The sequence below is a fragment of the Pseudorasbora parva genome, chromosome 17 (genome assembly GCF_024679245.1).
Source record: "Pseudorasbora parva isolate DD20220531a chromosome 17, ASM2467924v1, whole genome shotgun sequence".
Classification (NCBI taxonomy): domain Eukaryota; kingdom Metazoa; phylum Chordata; class Actinopteri; order Cypriniformes; family Gobionidae; genus Pseudorasbora; species Pseudorasbora parva.
The window spans coordinates 39,591,341-39,609,677 of NC_090188.1; the positions used below are offsets into that span (position 1 = coordinate 39,591,341).

Genomic DNA, 18,337 nt, shown 5'->3' on the forward strand with positions numbered 1-18,337 from the left:
AAATATCCAAAAACCACTAGGCCGGTGTTATACATTTTGTTCAGTTGAGTACCTACAATATCCCAAATGTTTCCAACTATTTGTAAATTGTGAGAAAATTGCTATTTTAACTAAGGACAGGGACGTGTCAGCATAGCGTTTAAGGGAGTCACCTGCATTACCCTCGGTTTTATTCTGCAGAAGCGCTTTTCTCTTAGCAGTGTGACCAAGTCACAGCAGCCCCGAGCGAACTCACAGAGTAACGTCATAACATCATTTTAAACACACTTAAATGTATCTAATATGATAAACAGAGCTGCTTTACCTCATAATCATGACCAGAAAAAGCGGAAGTGCGCGCGCCTGGCGACTGTGTCCCGTCCCGTCATAATAAAAGTCTCGGTGCTCACGAGCCGTGTGTTTGTTTAACAATCTCTCCAGCGGCCGTGCTCAGCTCCACAACACTCGGTCCTGCTCTGCTTTACACTACAGTAACGTTAATAACCGCATCCATGAACATGATTTCTGCCCGTGTCCTTTTTTCCACCGGCTGTGAGGTGAAGCTCACATGTCCCAAGATACTGTGCTCAGACTTTGCGTCATCAAACTACACCTTTGTTTAGAATAGGCGCCCTCTAGTGGACGGAAAGTTGCATAGTGCACTTTTAAGTGTAAATGTCAGCAATATCATATATGTCTAAAGAATTGAAGTATGTCATGTAAAACAAGAGCTTATTGATTTAGCTATCAGTCTACTATTTTATTCCGACATTACTTCTAATCAGAGGCTTCCGTAAATATTTAGTTTATATGTAGAGTTAGGCTTCAACTAAGTTTAATGGTGCAACGCAGTACCCATTTACATCAAAACTAGGCTAGTTGTAACTGATCCGTAACCTAACAGTCTACTAACACTCTACTACAGTCTACTAATACTTGGAGAGTTAGTTGACATGTAGTTGCAAAGTTACTCATAGTTAGCAGAAGGTCTAATGTGGATTATTGAAATAAAGTCTAACCAACCTTTATTCCAGGACATGTGTTTTGATTTTGAGTGGTTCAGATGAATCCGTGTATGAAGAATCATTCTAATTCCTTTCTGTTCATTTACATCATCGTTCTACCCTGAAGGCTTTGGGGTCGCAAACACTCGAGGTGAAAAGTGCGATCCATCACTCACCGTGACCTTCTGCAGGTCTTTTCCCAGGCCCTGTTCACTGCAGTTGGGCTGAAGCACTGGCACTTGCTCTTTTGTCTCCTCCAGCCATTTTATTAACAGCCCTGTGGCCGCTCTGAACTCCTGCAGCTGCTTCTGGCAGGATGAAACCTCCTGCTTCCTGCGACACATTCAGAGCGTTATTAAATAGTCTGACAGCTGGAAAAAAGCATAACTATTGTAATATTGTTTTATTACAACACATGGTTTCTATAACAGTCCTAGCTAATCAAAACCCTCACTTTATCAAATGAAATTAAAAACAGGGAGATACAATACCATTCAAACTGTTGGGGTCAGTACAATGAAAAATTATTTCATAAAAATAAATCCATAGTTTTATTTATGAAGGATGCATTAAATGGATCAGTAAAGAGATTTTTAATGTAACAAATAAATTATGTTCTTTTAAGCTTTCTATTAAAAAAAATAATAATAAAAAAATGAGCAGCACAACTGTTTTCAACATTGATAATAATCATAAATGTTTCCTGAGTAAATCATGTCTGAATGATTTTTGAAGGATCATTTGCCACTGAAGACTGGAGTAATAATGCTAAATTATTCACATAGAGAACAGCCGCTTTACACTGGAATAATGCTCTCAAATGATTAATCGCGATTGATCACATCCAAAATAAAAGTTTGTGTTTACATAATAAATGTGTGCACTGTGTAGTTATATAATGTATATTTAAATTTACACACATACATGTATCACTTAAATTATATAAAATTATAAAAAAAAATCTTTTAATATAATACATAATGATACACAAACATATTTTATGCAAACACAAACTTTTATTTTGAATGCAATTAATCAATTTGACAGCCCTAAATATCTCATCATTTTACTGTTTTTTTTTATTTACTGATTAAATAAATGCAGCCCTTAAGCAGAAGAGACTTCTTTCAAAAATATTAAAAAAATCTTGTCAGAGCCAAGACAAACTAATGGGACAAAATAAATGAGACTTCTGAGGAGTAATCTGTGTATGTCTGTACAAGTATTGTTTTCGACATTTAAAGGGATCCCCTGGTGTTAAGACTTGTATGGCTTAATATAACATAAATGATGTCTCTTACTGAATTATGTAGTAGAAAACCCATGAAAGATCTACGTTATTTTAAAAATCGATTTTATATTTGGACCATGGGCGGCGCCATTTTGTTTGCGTTCTAGGTTGATGACGTAGATTGGTTGAACTCCTCAATCAGCTGGCGTTACCCGTAGCTATTTTTACCACAACGCAACTCGAAAATTGTTTCAGAGTTAAACAAAACCAATGAATTCCTTTGTAATTATACTTAAAACACACTCAAACATACACGTGCACACAAACTCACCTACACAAGTCACAAACAGATCGGCGGGCGCGCACACGACAGGCTCTGTCTCAATCGAGATGTTGGGCTGCTCAGTCTCCACGACAGGGGCTGAATCTGAAATCGACCCTATACCCTTAAATAGGGCATTATTTGAAGGGACGGCCATTTGTAGTGTTGTCCGACACCATAGTGGACATGTTCGAGTGCAGTCATTCAGTCTCACGTTCACCGCAATAACGAGTGTACAGCCGATTTACACACAACAGCTGTCCGACTTCACGCACTCAAACATACATGTGCACACAAACTCTCTCTCTCACACAGACTCACACACACCCCAACAGATCGGCGCGAACACACACACACACCCCAACAGATCGGCGCGAACACACACACACCCCAACAGATCGGCGCGAACACACACACACACACACGCACGCACTGCGCGCGCATACATAACCCTCAATCTATTCCCTGTGTTGATATCCTGTTCAACACATCCTGTTCCCTAGATAGACTGTTGATAGTAGATAAACTATAATGCCTAATGTGACCAGCAGAGGGAAATATCTAGGTAGGACGATGGGATAAAGTAACGTGAGGAAGAGAGGCAGGATGTTTTGGTGATGATGCATGCGATTGAGACAGAGCAGTCAGGTGTGTGTGTGCGCGCCCGCCGATCTGTTTGTGACTTGTGTAGGTGAGTTTGTGTGCACATGTATGTTTGAGTGTGTTTTAAGTACAATTACAAAGCAATTCATTTGTTTTGTTTAACTCTTAAACAATTTTCGAGTTGCGTTGTGGTAAAAAATAGCAACGGGTAACGCCAGCTGATTGAGGAGTTCAACCACTCTACGTCATCAACCTAGAACGCAAACAAAATGGCGCCGCCCATGGTCCAAATATAAAATCGATTTTTTAAATAACGTAGATCTTTCATGGGTTTTCTACCACATAATTCAGTAAGAGACATCATTTATGTTATATTAAGCCATACAAGTCTCAACACCATGGGATCCCTTTAACAACTTACTTCTCTGTGACTGTCTCTTTAAAGGCATTAAAGTTGTCCGAGATGTTCTTCATCTTGCTCTGAAGAAGAGCTGCGCTTCCTTCAGGACCAGACCTGCTGAGTTCCTCAGACAGTTTGCGCAGGGTTTCCACGTCCTCCGCATGCTCAGCTAACTCTGCATTTGTGTCCTACAAATAAAGACTTTATTAGGACTTCTGTGAGACATAAACAGATTATAGGACATAAACAGGCTGTCTCTGAGAGCTGCCTCGCTTTCTATCCATTATAGCCAAAATCCTTAAATTACTTCACAAACCATGATTTATATAATTTCCTTTGACAAAAATGTATATTTATCTCTGAGTGCACAATGAGTACGTGGGCCCTATTATAATGATCTGAGCTCATGGTCTGAGGCTCATGGCGCAGGTGCTCTTAGGGCGTGTCCGAATCCACTTTTGCTAGTTTAACGACAGGAAAAATGGTCAGCGAGCCCGTCACTTCATGGGTGCAATAAACCAATCAGAGTCTGATCTCCCATTCCCTTTAAACGGCAGTTGAGCTGGCACCATGGAGGATTCATTATGGAGGAATTTGTGAGCGGAAAGACTGAACGCTTATCCAGAGAGTCCTTTTATTTTTAATATTAAAAATGTTGTGTCCACAGCGTGAGCCTCCTCTGGCTGCGTCCGTTTGGGCTGGTGTTTATGCTCCACGCGCTCAATGTTGTGCTATTCTTTGAAAAGACAGAGGGCGACTCGTTCTATAAACCATCAGGAAACAGCAGTGAGAAAAAGTACACATGTGACAATGTCTACTTTAGTCAACTTGCATCTGATTATTACTTGTGACATTAGAACCAAATACATGGATGGGAGCACATGTATACAACTAAATTAACCATCTCTTAAACATTTTCTAAATTCTCTAAATTATTTTTGTGAAAATTTGTATTAAACATGGGTGTTTATTTTCATTAAAAGAGCATATTTCTGCTACTGCAGGCTCATTTTGTAAATATAAGCAACTCATTTAGACATGCAAACTGTGTGTGTGCAGGTATGATGAGACGTCATGCTCGGCCAGATTCGCCTCAAACTCAAAAGTTACAAAATTTCACGTGCACATCGGCAAGCGAAATGGGGTCTCGCGCTCTCAACTGCAGGACTGCCCACTCTGCGAGGACATCATTTTTGCACCATTCACCTTTGAGCTTGTGTGGACGCGTCGAGTACAAATCAAGCTTAATAAGCAGAGTATACATAGTGTGAGTGTGCATTTTACTAACACACCCTTTAAATGACACACAAAATACTGCCAACTTTTTGTTGGTCAATGGCGTTTTCAGTTCCTCAAAATAGCAACGCTCCAACAATGCTCCTGAACACACCTGGTTTTCAGAACAGATATACCTGATATTGATATTTAAACAACGTGGAGTTGGACATGAAAATGAGAACTGCATCAGGCTGAAACTAGCAAAAAACAGCTGCGTCGCGTCTGGTGTCACATTGTGCCGGGTGTATGATAGGGCCCAATATTAAGAGAGAACCTAATGTTAACAAAGAATAATAACTTCTGTAACTAATGTATTGCTCATTGTTAGCTCATGTTAGTTAATGCATTAACTAATGATAAAAACTGGGAACTTACTGTAAAGTGTTACCTTTATATTCACTATAGGCTAGCAGGAGAATATAGCCAATGTCACTGAGCTGAGATCATACCTGGACGAGCTGCGAGAGTTCAGTAACGTTCTTCCCCGGTCCGTCTGTCTCTGTCAGAGCCTGCGAGCTCTTCTGCACGAACTGCTGCACCTTCTCTGATGTCTTCTCAAACCGCTCCACCTTGTCTCTGAGCTCCTCCATCTGAGACACCTTCTGCTTGTGCCGCTCAGAGGCGTCAGTAAAGCGTCGGGACAGGCCCTCCATCTTAGACTGGAGCAGAGCGGCAGCTGCCGGGTCAGCGTTCTCCACAAACTTCTTCACCTTCGTCTTCATGGCCGAGACGCTGCTCTGCCTGCTGGACATGTCCTGCTCCAGAGCCTGAAATAAACAGACACTTGTTTCAATGTGGTCCTTCCATTATTGTGTTCACTAAGTTAAGATTAAAGGTGTGTAAGTTTGCCACAAAATGGAACTGACGAAATAATGAAATTATTGAAAAAACTAATAAATGATTATCATTCTATCTATTTTCCCCAAATTAATTATTGTTGGTGCTAACAAACAAATCTCCATCTTACAAATTGCATGGCATTGCTGTATTCAATCAAATCCTGTAGCTAGATTTGAGTAAAATCACCATCTAAATTATTATTATGATTAAATGCGTTTAAAATGCTATTATTAAATGTGCAATTTTAGTTTTGTAAATATATAAAGCAGAGGTATTCAATAAACGTTCCAAAAGGTTTGTTCCCTATATTATATATATATATATATATATATATATGAATATTAAAAGGTAAGACCAGATGTTTTATCAAGCTATTAATATTTTACAGATGTAGGGCAAAATGCATGTGACAGTAAGGATACTGAATGGGGGTTCAGGGATCTTCCTCTTGAAATCTGGACCATTTTAATATTTTGCTTAAAATAAATATCTACTAAAACAAACAATGTACATAATAATCACATCACCCTCATCATGTATTTTCTTGCTATCTATGTCTATTTTGAAATGCTCAACATGCTGATTAATAATACTAAATGTAGATGAAAAAACGTTTTGTCATAATAACCCGGTTTGAATGGTCAGAGTCATATATGTAAGCATTGTTGTTTTCTGCTGTGTTTTTAGTGAAAGTATTTTAGTGAAAGAGCAACGTGCATGGAGCAGAAAGAGCTTGAATGAAGCATTTTTGCCAGTAGATAAAAATATTATAGTATGTAGCACCGGAAGATCATTACCATAAACGACGCTGAGCGCTTGTGGTGTGAATGGTGAAACGGTACCACAGTTGTCATTATGTCTCGTGGTTCGGTTAGAACCTTGCCAGGGAGCCTGATATAGCGAATCTTTGAATGAAAGGTGAAAGGCACATACCGCCTCCTTGCTAAGCGCATTCGTGATGGAGTTGGAGTCCAGCGGCACTTGTGGAGTCTCCTTCACGCTCTCTTCCACCTTCTCCATCCAGCTCATCATCTCGTCCAGCCCGTCCTGGACGCTCAGAGAGCGGGTCAGAGTCACCTGCAGCTTCTCGTTGCGGTCGCTCACCGACTTCGACAGGTTGTCGTATCTCTCTACGATGTCGTCTACAAACAGAAGCATATTTATAAGTGGTTTATTCGTGTTGTGTTCAAGCTCTGCAGGACTGAAAAATGTCAATGTTGCTTAGGCATAATAACACTTTATTTGGTTGCACTTTATTTTACAGCAAGTGCACTTTTATTGTACTTTCAGTGTACTTACCTAAGAAAGTACTGGTTAATATAAGGTAACTACATGGGTTTAGGTAGTTTCAGGGTTAGTGCCTAATTATTAACCAGTTATTATAATTATTATGATAAGTGTATAGTATGTGCATGAGGAACAGGGGACTGTAAAATAAAAATGTATCGTTGATCACAGTATTTTAGGTTATTTTTTCCTTTTTAACATTTGCACTGACATACTGTACATTTGAGATAAACAGTGAAAGACAAACACAAAAACAGAGGGTATATAACACGTCTGTCATTTTCAGTTTGTTGTGTGTAAACTGATTAAATGTAATTCAAGTTATATAAAGAAGCAAAGCATGTTCGAAATGAAGTTTCATCAAGATTTATGAGGAAGAGGAATCAACTGTGCGGTTTAAGTAGTGAAAGAAAGCGGACCAGGCTTGTGTGAAGACATCAATATTTTCATGAGCAAATGCTGTTCATTTCTCCAGGTTTGAGTGAGCTGATAATAACGTCAGCAAATGATGTATTAACAAATTTGTCTTTCCAATTGAGTACGATTTTTCTGCTACTCTCAACGAGATTCATAAAAATGGTTTGAGATGGTTAGAAATCTTAAGAAATCTCTAAATATATAGGTTTAAATATCCCGGTTGCACTTTAGTTTGCAGTGGTAAAGTTTATTATCCCACTGTTATACCATGCTATGCTGCTAATTTATGTGGTTAAAAGAAAATACTGAATAAAATGTAATCATAAATAAATAAGTGGGGGAAGTGTGGAGATTGTGCTTTATTGGCATGAAAATTCTTCACGATCTTAAAATGGGCTTTAATTTCTTTGTTTGCCTTGTGCTTCATGTGACTTGTGGACTCACCCACTGTCTCCTGAATCTCCTCTGGATTGGACAGCAGCTCTCCCTCAGCCGAGATCAAGGCGTCGGCTGACCTCCTCAGCGTATCCACCGAAGCCTGATGGGACGTCGTTTGCCCTTGAAGACTCTGGAACGGGCCAATGATTATTACAATCCAACCACACACTGATCATCTTAAAAGCACAGCATCAGTGGTGTGTGTTCTATCTACAGTGACATTAAACATTTTGTGTTCATCATAAGCGACATATACAGTTGCAAGAAAACTTATGTGCTTGCAGAATCTGTGAAAATGTGAATAATTTTAACAAAATGTTAGTTATTTTTTTATTTAGTGCTGTCCTGAATAAGATATTTTACATTTAAAAAATGTTTGCATATAGTCTACAAGACAAAATAGCTGAATTTATTAAAATGACAAGTTTAAAAGTTCATGAACCCTTGATTCTTAATCCTGCATTTCGTTCCCTGATGATCCTCTGTGTGTGTGTGTGTGTGTGTGTGTGTGTGTGTGTGTGTGTGTGTGTGTGTGTGTGTGTGTGTGTGTGTGTGTGTGTGTGTGTGTGTGTGTGTGTGTGTGTGTGTGTGTGTGTGTGTCTTGTCTGATGATCCACGCCTGTGTGTGTGTGTTTTGTGATGGCTATCATTGAGTCTCTTGTTTGTCCTGAGCAGTTAAACTGCCCAATGTTCTTTAGAAAAATCCTCCAGGTCCTGCACACTTGTTTTCCAGCATCTTCTGGATCTCAAATCAGTCTTTCAATCTTCCTCAGATCTCAGAATCACAGTCACTGCTGGTTCAAGTATGCAGAAGATGCTGGAAAACAAGTGTGCAGGACCTTGAGAATTTTTCACACACACACACAGCCATGGATCATCAAGGAATGACACACAGGATTAAGAATCAAAGGTTCATAAACGTTTGAACGGGTTATTTTAATAAATTCAGCTGTTTTTTTTTTTTGTTTTTTTTCTTGTGGACTATATGTAAAAAAAAAAAAAACTTAAAATAATTCAGGACAACACAAAATATGTATGATCTCCCTTATTTTGTTAAAATTATTCCTCATAATATACACACCTCTAGAGAACAGTATTGGAGCATGAGTGCATTATCTCTCTGCGTATCTGAATTTGCTGCTCATCAGCGAAATGTGGTGCATCATGGGAGAAATAATCTGTTTAGGAGTGATTAGCATTGTCTGCTTCTCTATCCACTTCTGCAAGAACAACTAGCTATAATACGTCACAAGTAAATTAAATCTGTGTCACGGATTGTCTTCAGTGCTATAAATACACAAATAAAGGAAACGACCGATTTGTATAATGTTCTACTGGAAAGTCATGATTTTGTTCAGTTTGTCTAAAAGCAAACACTATACTCCCCATAGAAAAACAACAAATATAAGAATAGTTTTTGTGTTGCTGTGCAGAACACAAACTAGGCTAGCTGTACTAAACTAAAAAGTAAAAAAGCATGTATTAAAAAGACATCTCAAACACTTTAATATTGTCTTTTTTTAATAGTGTGTTCATGCCTTGGTCTCCTCCAGCTGTCTCTGTAAGGTTTGTGGATCTCCAGCGATGGGCTCCGACTGCTGCCTTCGGGACTCTTCCTCAGAGCCGCTGAGCCACTTCACCAGAGCTCCACTGGCGTCTTCATACTTCCTGTACTTGTCCACCACGTCTTTGAGATTGTTTCCAAGCTGATTGCACTGAAACATACAATTTATCATCTCATTTAATATCATTTTTATTATTTATATTTAAACGATTGGAGGACTTAATAATGTAATGTCAGGATATTGTTGATTGTTTGCTGAATTACATCCATTTAGAGACAAATGCTGCCATCTATTGGTTGTTATCATGAAGTGTGTTCATTTTCCATACAACTAAACTAACTGAAATGTGTGGGAAATGCTATTTTTGTGCAATGTTCTTCGATCACATTTACACTTCCCAATTCCGGTTTGATGACTATATTCTTTTCTTTTTTAATGACCCGCTTACATCTTCTTTTAGAAGTGACCCATTTCTGATATCTGCCTTTACAGTACACTTGGCGAAACAAAAAATAACAGGAAATCAAGAAATCAATTTCAATAGAACACTACAGTTTCATTTATTGACATGGAATTCATAGAAACAAGTTTAGTGCAATATTTTCATCCTTATATTAAAATCATAATATATAGTACAAATTCTTCAAGAGAGTGATTATCTACACAAATCATTCAAGACAGAATATACACAGATCCACTCTAAAAGTTAGCGTGTACTAATGGCCTGGAGGGGGAACTTTTGTTAAGTATGTCAGAGGTTCCGGGTTCGAATCTGCCATCATATAGGTTTTTTTTTAAATCCTCATTAAACCAAATGTGTTCATCAGTGATTGTATATCGAGAGCCGGGACATGTTTGTGTGCATTTTATTTTGAGATAACAGCGACAACGAGCCGTCAGGATGATTTCAACAGCAACACGTCTGCCCCAGAACGCCTCTTATTCTACACAAACGAAATGAATACTCTCCTAGTCAACTAGAGATGTTTAATTTTTTATAGATTTATCTGTACAGCGAAATGTTTCAAAAGGTCACTTTTTTCATTGACATAAGACTCGCATTGCCAGGGGAATATCCAATCTGTCCGCTTACACAGCAGGCGCAAATACACACATCAGATTTACTTTCACATATAAATGAGGCCTGAAACTGATCTGAAAATATCGGAATTCATGCGCTTTTTCCTGCTTACATGTTCGTTGGTCATATCCAATATGTGCCACATGGGAGGAAAAAAATCAATGAACTTTATTTATATAGCGTTTTTAAAATGACGATTGTTTCAAAGCAGCTTCACAATATTGCAACAAACTTTGATTTGGCTGTACAGTCGTTCTGGAGAAAACAGTGATGTTATCATCTTATTTTAATTCATCATATAGTGACAATGTTGGCAGATCAGTATTATAGTGTATAGAATTAAATAAGACCTAATTTATTAATTTTATTTGTATACTTAGTTGAATAACTTGGATTATGATGTTAGTGTCCCCAAGCAAGAATCATTGAACCATGCAGTGTAAATTTGGCCTTTGTGTTTGATTTTGGGGTACCTGGACATATTCTTGACAAGATTCTGCCACTGATTCTAAATAAAGATCAAAATGAGCATTACCTGGGTGTGCAAGGCTTTGTAGCGAGTGGCAGCAGAATCCAGCTTTTCTTTGACTGCAGCACATGTCCCGGACATATCAACCACCGACACGCCGTCCGTTCCCCCAGATCCACTCCGATCGCAGGCCTCAGCTGCGTCCAGCACCTTCTGACCCGAGATGGTAATGAAGCGCAGGTCTCCTTTATGAGAGATGACGTCTTCGGAGAAACTCTTCTGTCTCTGTAGGTTATTACTGAGAGTGTCCAGACTCACAGCGGGCATCCCCAGCTCCTCCACCTGCCCGTGGGCCTGCTGTAGCCACGTCTCAAACTCCTCACAGTCCCCCTTAAACTTCTGAAGTTCCTCCTGAACAGCCTGGACTTGCTTCATCTGCTGCTCGGCTTGTGTGAGAGAGGCCTCGTAGCGGCCCTTCAACTCTTTAATGTCCCTCTGTAACTTGTCCTTTTCAGCAGGTGACAGGACCTGAGCCTGTTTGTCGAGTAACGCCTGCGCTGACTGTGTGGCAATGATCAAATCCTGCTGTTGGGACAAGATTTCCTGGTGGTGAGCCTGTGGAGATGGAGAATGCAGGGCTTAGTAAGTCAATGCATTTCATTGCCATATATATATATATATAAATCAGATGGCTGAGAACCTTTTCCAGTTGTGTGATATTCCCCCAGTATCAGCACTGGTACCACTTTACCGTTTGTATCTTGTATCACTTCGTTTGCAATGACTGTCATGGCATTCGAGGAAATCCACCATGTTTGTTTTAACTACTGCTATTGTTTCACGGAATGTAGTTTTATGAGTTTAACTTTTTAGGCAAAAATGTAGTCATTTAGACCTGAAATATGTAACTCATATATAAGCATAGTGCCTATTTTACAATTTGTACCCACGAGAACAGCTTTATCTCGGCCAGTCCTTCGAGAATGTGCAGCCGGCTCTTATGTAGACAGTGGTGAAACATGAGATAAAATTCATTTGGGCAAGCTTTGGCCATACTAATCTATTCCTTGTTCCAGAGCAAACTGATTTAGCTAAATTTGGCACAGTTTCATAACTTTATATTTTTTTATTTAGGTGAAATCTGTACACTACAATAAAGCTGCTTTTGTACTGTTCGCTTGTGTTTATTTCCTATTGTACAAATGTATTATACTTTTATAATAGCTAATATTGTTTATTTAAATATTACTGATCAATAGGTAATATTTTATATAATTAACATGGCATATTTTGTATTGAGAAAGGGTCCGTTTGTGATTGTGATTGTGACTTCAGTGAGAGATGCATTATTACACCGTTAGATGGCAGCAAAGACGGTCTTTATGAGTGAGTAGCAAAGACTTGTATATTGAAATGGACTGAAACAAGAAAACAAGGACATCATTTTTTACTTTAAAGGTCCCGTTCTTCGCGTGTTTTTGAAGCTTTGATTATGTTTACAGTGTGCAATATAACATGAGTTCATGTTTCGCGTGTAAAAAAACAACAACAGTATTTTTCACACAATTGACTTATCTGTACAGCGCTGTTTCCTCTGTCCTAAAAACGGCCTGATGATTTCCTTGTTCTATGAAGTCCCTCCTTCAGAAACACGTAACGAGTTCTGATTGGGTCAGCGCTTCCCGTGTTGTGATTGGACAGCAGCTTAGCGCATATTGCCCGGAAAGGGGCCTCGCCTCTTACCATAATGGGGAGATGCAAGCGCTGAATCCGCGCTCTTCTCCACGTGGGAGAGCAACGACACCACGCCCCCTATTTTGCGTGTTCTTGTGGGCGGAGGGTTAGTCAACAAACGGTTCTAGTGACGTCATTACATCCCTGCACTTCCTGCTGTAGTCCAAACCGGCCGTTCGCTTTAGGCTTTGAAAGGGAACTTCTGTTAAATAAAATATCTCGCTTGGCATTGAACTTTGAGCTTTATAATTTTACAGGTATTATTTGTGCTCTAACAGCAACATTACACACTAACTAAAGTTTGAAAGATGGAATCGCGAAGAACGGGACCTTTAAACAACTCGTTAAACTGTCAACTTGAGATTTGAATCAATGGCGGAAGGAAGTAGTTTCACACAAAAGAGTGTTTTTAAAGACACTATATACTTTATATAGTTAAGTCATGAAACTTCAGAGGGCTCAGGCTCAGACTGGTCCTTTGCTTTAAATCTACCCCATGGCACTAGCTGATTGCTGCGTGTCTGGGCATCTATTAGCAAAAGCAAGTCTATACTTCCATCACTGAATTGCAACTTTATCACTGCAAATGTGTAATTACAGATTTAATTTAGGGCCAGATTTAGGGCCAGATTTAATAAACTGGGAAAATTAGCGTGAGAGCACTATTTCAATGACAGTGGACAGTTCTGCGCGTGATCTACTGACGTCGTGCAAATTAATGAATAATTTCCACAATGATTCTACCCATTAGGATCTGATTTAAAACGTGCTTTTTTGGGACGGTATATAATGGCACAGACACCAGTAAATTGACGAGCGCAAACCTTAGTAAATCACTTTGCATGATTCATTTAAATACTCTCCTCCCATATATTTTGCACTTGAAAGGAAAACTCCTTCAAATGCATATGCAATAAGGTCAGCTGTAAAAGTAACCCTGTCCACACCTTTTCACTGCTAATGTATCACTGTGTTGTTTTTTTAACACCAAAAGAGGGTTTGCTCTGGTGCAAGCTGCTAGTAAATCTGGCCCTTAATGACACTGAAAAGGTTTGAGATCCATTGTTTTAAAGCATGTATTTTTTTGTGCACTTCTGTTTCATAAGGGTATGAAAAGTCTTACTGTAAAATACTGAAGTACTTACTTGAACTCTATCATACTGCTGGTCCAGGTCCAGGGTTTTCCCGTCTTGTTTTTTTCCAGTATGACTTGTGTTATCTGTAGCATCTAATGCATTTCCATTAGGATCTTCTCCCTCTTCAATTATTCTCTTCATTGTTGGGTATTCCGGCATGTTTCTGTTGTGTTTACCCGTCTGGTCCTTTTGTATTCCACCCATTTCTTTCTCTTTCCCAATGTTGGAGATCCAGTCCAGAAGACCCTCTATTTTGGTTTTGCTCTCTTCAAGTTGTTCAACAGCTGCTACCTGTATTGTTGCACATCGAAGAAAAAATAACTACAATTTATTGAAAATAATCACAGAAATTCAAAGATACTTCTGAGAGCCAGCACAAACTAACAGCTAAATGATTGATAAAAGAAAACTTTAGGATGGCCATTACTTTTAGATTAAAATAGCCTTTATTGTCAGATGTCTATTTACAAAAAAATTGAAAACTCTTCAATGTGTTTTGGCCCAAGTGTTTCATGGACCTAAAGATTAGACTTAGATTTTTTGTGCTATGGTCATCCTAAAGTTAATGGTCTATTTCAAACCCTAGACCACCGAGCACATTGGCTGTACACTTCTCCCTAAGATGTGCTCTCTTCTATTGGACTTAGCTAAATGATTGACTTGACTAGTGTTTGTAAAAGTGTTGTCCCGCTAACCTTCTCAGTCTCCTGCTTGATAGCACTTGTCAAAACCTTCTCCAGATCCTTCCTTGACTCTTCTGCCTTCTGGTTGAGCATATTTGCTTTACTCTTCAGTTCTTCCAGTTTGTTCTCAAGAGCCGATATCTGCTCCGGAGTGAGTTTACTGCGATTTTCCTCCAGAAACTTCTTTGTGCTACTGATGACTTCATTGAGGGCACTGGCATTCGCCTGCAGGTCCTTCTGTAGAGCCTGAGAGACCAGCATAGAGAAATAATCTTTAATATTCAGCTTCTATCTAAACAGATAAAAACAATATAACACATAATTAATTGGAACAGGCCACTTTGTTACAGGGATTTTACCTCGGGTAAAGGGTGTTCCTAGGCATGCAATAATGGTAAAATTTTAAATTTTTCCATAAACAGTTACATGTAGTATTAATTATTATGAATTATTCTAAATTTAGGAAATTAAAGCAAAGCATGTCTGTCAGGACATGGATGTGCAGTTGCTACAGTGTTCTGATTGGCTGTTAGTTTAGCATCGATATCCGATGTGCGCATCCACAAGATGTGCAATGTATAGTGATCGTAGTCGATATGTACAGACCAGGCGCCACGTTTTCAAAACGTGATTCTTGGATTGATTGTAAACATTAACCATCATAAAGCATGTAATCTTTTCATCATTCAGAAGTTCTTCATTTGCACATGTCTAGGTGCTGTCAGTTTAAGCATTTTAAACAATTTTTGTCTTTTTGCGGAAGAAGACTAGCCTGACAAGTCAGACCAACATCAACATGTTTGGTCTGGAAACTCACCATTGACAGCTCAATCCGAGGGGCGGGATAAACGGTTGTCTTTCAAACTCACTCTGCACACGATAGGATAGCGCTACCACCAACCAGAGCAACAAAGGTGAAGCGGAGCTAGTTGATAATGATGAATACGGCAAAACTCAGAACACATCTTCCCTTTTTAAGAATGACTTCAGTGCTGTTCTTTGTTCTTTTCTCAGAGAAAAGCTTAACTCCAAGTCTTCCAGCGTCGCGGTCAAAGCAGATTCAAAAGACCACCATTTGCCAGCTTCTGTGTTTACTAGTAGCGCGCAAGCTCAACTCTGCCGTCATTATGTTAAGCCCCGCCCACTGACTCTATACACGATGTGATTGGTCTGACCAGAGTTTGGTTTTTCCAGCTCAGAAGTGTATTAAGAGTTGTGCATCTAAATTTCTAAGCTAGAAGACTGGAGTGGTGATGCTGAAAATTGTGTGTTAAACTCAGCACATAAAGTGATGAAGTACTCTCATGAGACATTAGCTGCTCATATGAACAGTGTGCTTTTCTTAACTAGTCTATTTCTCTTGTTTCTAATTGTTTCGTTTAAAAGCAGACATTTCAAGCTTTCTATAAACATATTTCTCAAGTCTACAAGGAATGTAGCCTGCTGAGTTTCGGTTTATTCATGAGAAGCGCTCCAGTTCACTTTAAAGAAAGGCTTTACACAAAACAAAACTTACTGAAGTGGTCAAAATCATTTCTGACCCACTCGCATCTTTGCACTTTTCATAATCAGATGTCATTTTTAAATAAAATTATAATATTTAAACATAAATATATGAAACAAATGCATTGGTAAATGGCTACAACAAGTATAGTGGGCTAGAGTACAGATAAATGTCATCCTTTTGTGCGGTTCATGAGTGGATTATTGAGCTGAGAGTCACATCGGTCTGTTCACCTCATTATAGGCTCGTTCTCGTCAGAACACCCACGTATTAAAAATGGTAGGGTTTAAATTGTGCTCGGGTTCATAATTAGGGTTAATGTAGCGTGCCAGGCTGCGCTCGGACACAACGTGCACGGGCTCGAGTAGGGTCATGCTTGAATTTTAAGCTCTTATATACACCACCTACGCTGGCCTGAACGCTGGCAATTCCTGAGGGATGAAATCAAGTCCCACTCTAAATTATTTTATTTTTTTGCAATTGGGAACGCAACTTCCATATCATGACAACTTTAACAAAGAACTATATTAATGTCTTTAAATGTAATATAAGTACAAGCATCATATCAAGTGTGACCAGGTTGTACCTGGTGCTCTTGCTGATACTGCTGGACGTCTCCCACAGTCTTTGCACTGGCAGCCTGCTGCTGGTGGCCAATGAGTCGGTTTTCCGTCTGTGTTAGATCATCAAACAGCTCCTGCAGCTTTTCTGAAAACTCCCTCTGCTTCTCCACAGCGGCCTACCACATAAGCATTCAGTTAAGAAAGAAACCTTTTCCACAGAGAAAAAACACAACATCAAAGCAAACACTGAGCATTTAACCATTAGCAGTGACTGAGTATGCTGTAAACATGCCAGCCATTCAAAGACCATTTGGCAATGGTAAAGAAATATAGGTTAGTGCTGCCTTTACTGCCGGAAAGCATATCAGGATAATACAGTTTAGATCGGTTGGTAGTAATTGCTGAATAGGTTGAGACAGAAGAAGGTAAGTTGGTGGCAGAGATCAAGCCATGGCATTTCTGTGTTGTAAATAGAACAAACATTGTGATTAAACTCAGCAAAACACAGAGCAACATAATGAGCATCACACACACACACATTTAATATCTTTGTGGGGACTCTCCATAGACGTAATGTTTGTTATACAGTACAACCTCTATAGTCTCTACCCTTACACTAACCCTACCCATAAACCTACCCATCACACACACATACACACACACACCAACCCTACCACTAAACCTACCCATCACACAAAATTATCTGCATTTGTACATTTTAAAAAACAAAAACAAATTCTGTATGATTTAAAAAAGCTTGTTTCCTCATCGGGACCTCAATAAGGTCTCCACAGTGACACAAGTCCACATTAATCTGTGTGCAGTTAGGCTAAAGTCCCCACCGGGATAGAAAAACGTGAATACACACACAATGCATTCATGAACAGTCAAAACGTTTTAGGCTTTTTAAGGGGGGGCTAAAATTGACAGTAAATTTACATATGGCATATCCACATTTTGGTCTGAAACAATGAAAGAATGTAGATTGTTTTTAGAATGTTAACATCTATAAACAATACCGATAGCAAGTAGCAGATCCTAGCTGTGGCATAAACATTTTTACAAGAATGGCAAATATCTACCTCTACCAATTTCTTGCTTCAACAGGTTGATGTAGGAAAGAAAACTGCACTCAGGCTTGGGTTAATAGGGCAATGAGTTTGCCAACACTTCATATCAAAATATACCACACATCAAAGCAATAACTTTTAGAAGCATTTCCATGCGTTTGTGATCAGGTCAGTGTGATCTCTCTCAGACCTGCTGCTGCATCTCATCCTCATGGACCACCAAGTGGACCTCCAGAGTTTGTCTCTGAGTGATTGCTCTGTCCACGAGGTCTTTAAAGGATCTCTGGGTAGTGCTGAGAGCCCTGAGAAGGTGTCTGCTGTGAGCAGGACTCAGAAACTGAGCATGCTCAGAAATGAAGTTTTGGATATCAAAAGCAGCATCTTCCAGAAGCTGTCGGGTTCCTGATAAGTCCTTCTCTGTGTCCTGAATCAAGAACAATAGAGCACCAAGTAAAACTGTTTAGATCGTCACTTCATTTGATATGGTAGCTAACAGCAGGATATAATGTCATGATGTATAAAAACCCTTGTATTTCTGGTGACTTTATCAATATTTCCCAAGGCAACTTACCTTAATTTGCTGAATATTGATATTAATTCTTTCTATGTCATCAGTATCCACGATATCAAGCTTAGACATCATCAAAGAATCAGATTGTATACAAGCTGAGATCTTATCAAGAGAGCTTAGCAAATCCTGATATGAGCTTTCCAAATGGATCTGTAACCATAT

The 18,337-nt window shown here is 39.1% G+C and overlaps 1 protein-coding gene across 10 annotated transcripts in view; it reads right to left on the bottom strand.

Annotated features, from left to right (window-relative positions):
- Positions 1 to 18,337, bottom strand: part of dst (dystonin) — a 251,988-nt gene that overhangs the window by 80,575 nt on the left and 153,076 nt on the right. For 9 of the 10 annotated variants that reach the window (XM_067422412.1, XM_067422411.1, XM_067422413.1 and 6 more), the window contains 10 exons: positions 16,558 to 16,710; positions 14,480 to 14,713; positions 13,794 to 14,075; positions 10,981 to 11,529; positions 9,338 to 9,514; positions 7,806 to 7,929; positions 6,591 to 6,799; positions 5,267 to 5,584; positions 3,561 to 3,727; positions 1,160 to 1,316 (listed from right to left, as the gene is read on the bottom strand). In XM_067422412.1, coding sequence (XP_067278513.1) covers positions 1,160 to 1,316; positions 3,561 to 3,727; positions 5,267 to 5,584; positions 6,591 to 6,799; positions 7,806 to 7,929; positions 9,338 to 9,514; positions 10,981 to 11,529; positions 13,794 to 14,075; positions 14,480 to 14,713; positions 16,558 to 16,710 — 2,370 coding nt within the window. Of the gene's footprint in view, positions 1 to 1,159; positions 1,317 to 3,560; positions 3,728 to 5,266; positions 5,585 to 6,590; positions 6,800 to 7,805; positions 7,930 to 9,337; positions 9,515 to 10,980; positions 11,530 to 13,793; positions 14,076 to 14,479; positions 14,714 to 16,557; positions 16,711 to 17,794; positions 18,029 to 18,175; positions 18,326 to 18,337 lie in introns of all 10 variants that reach the window. The other variant, XM_067422421.1, reaches the window with a different exon arrangement.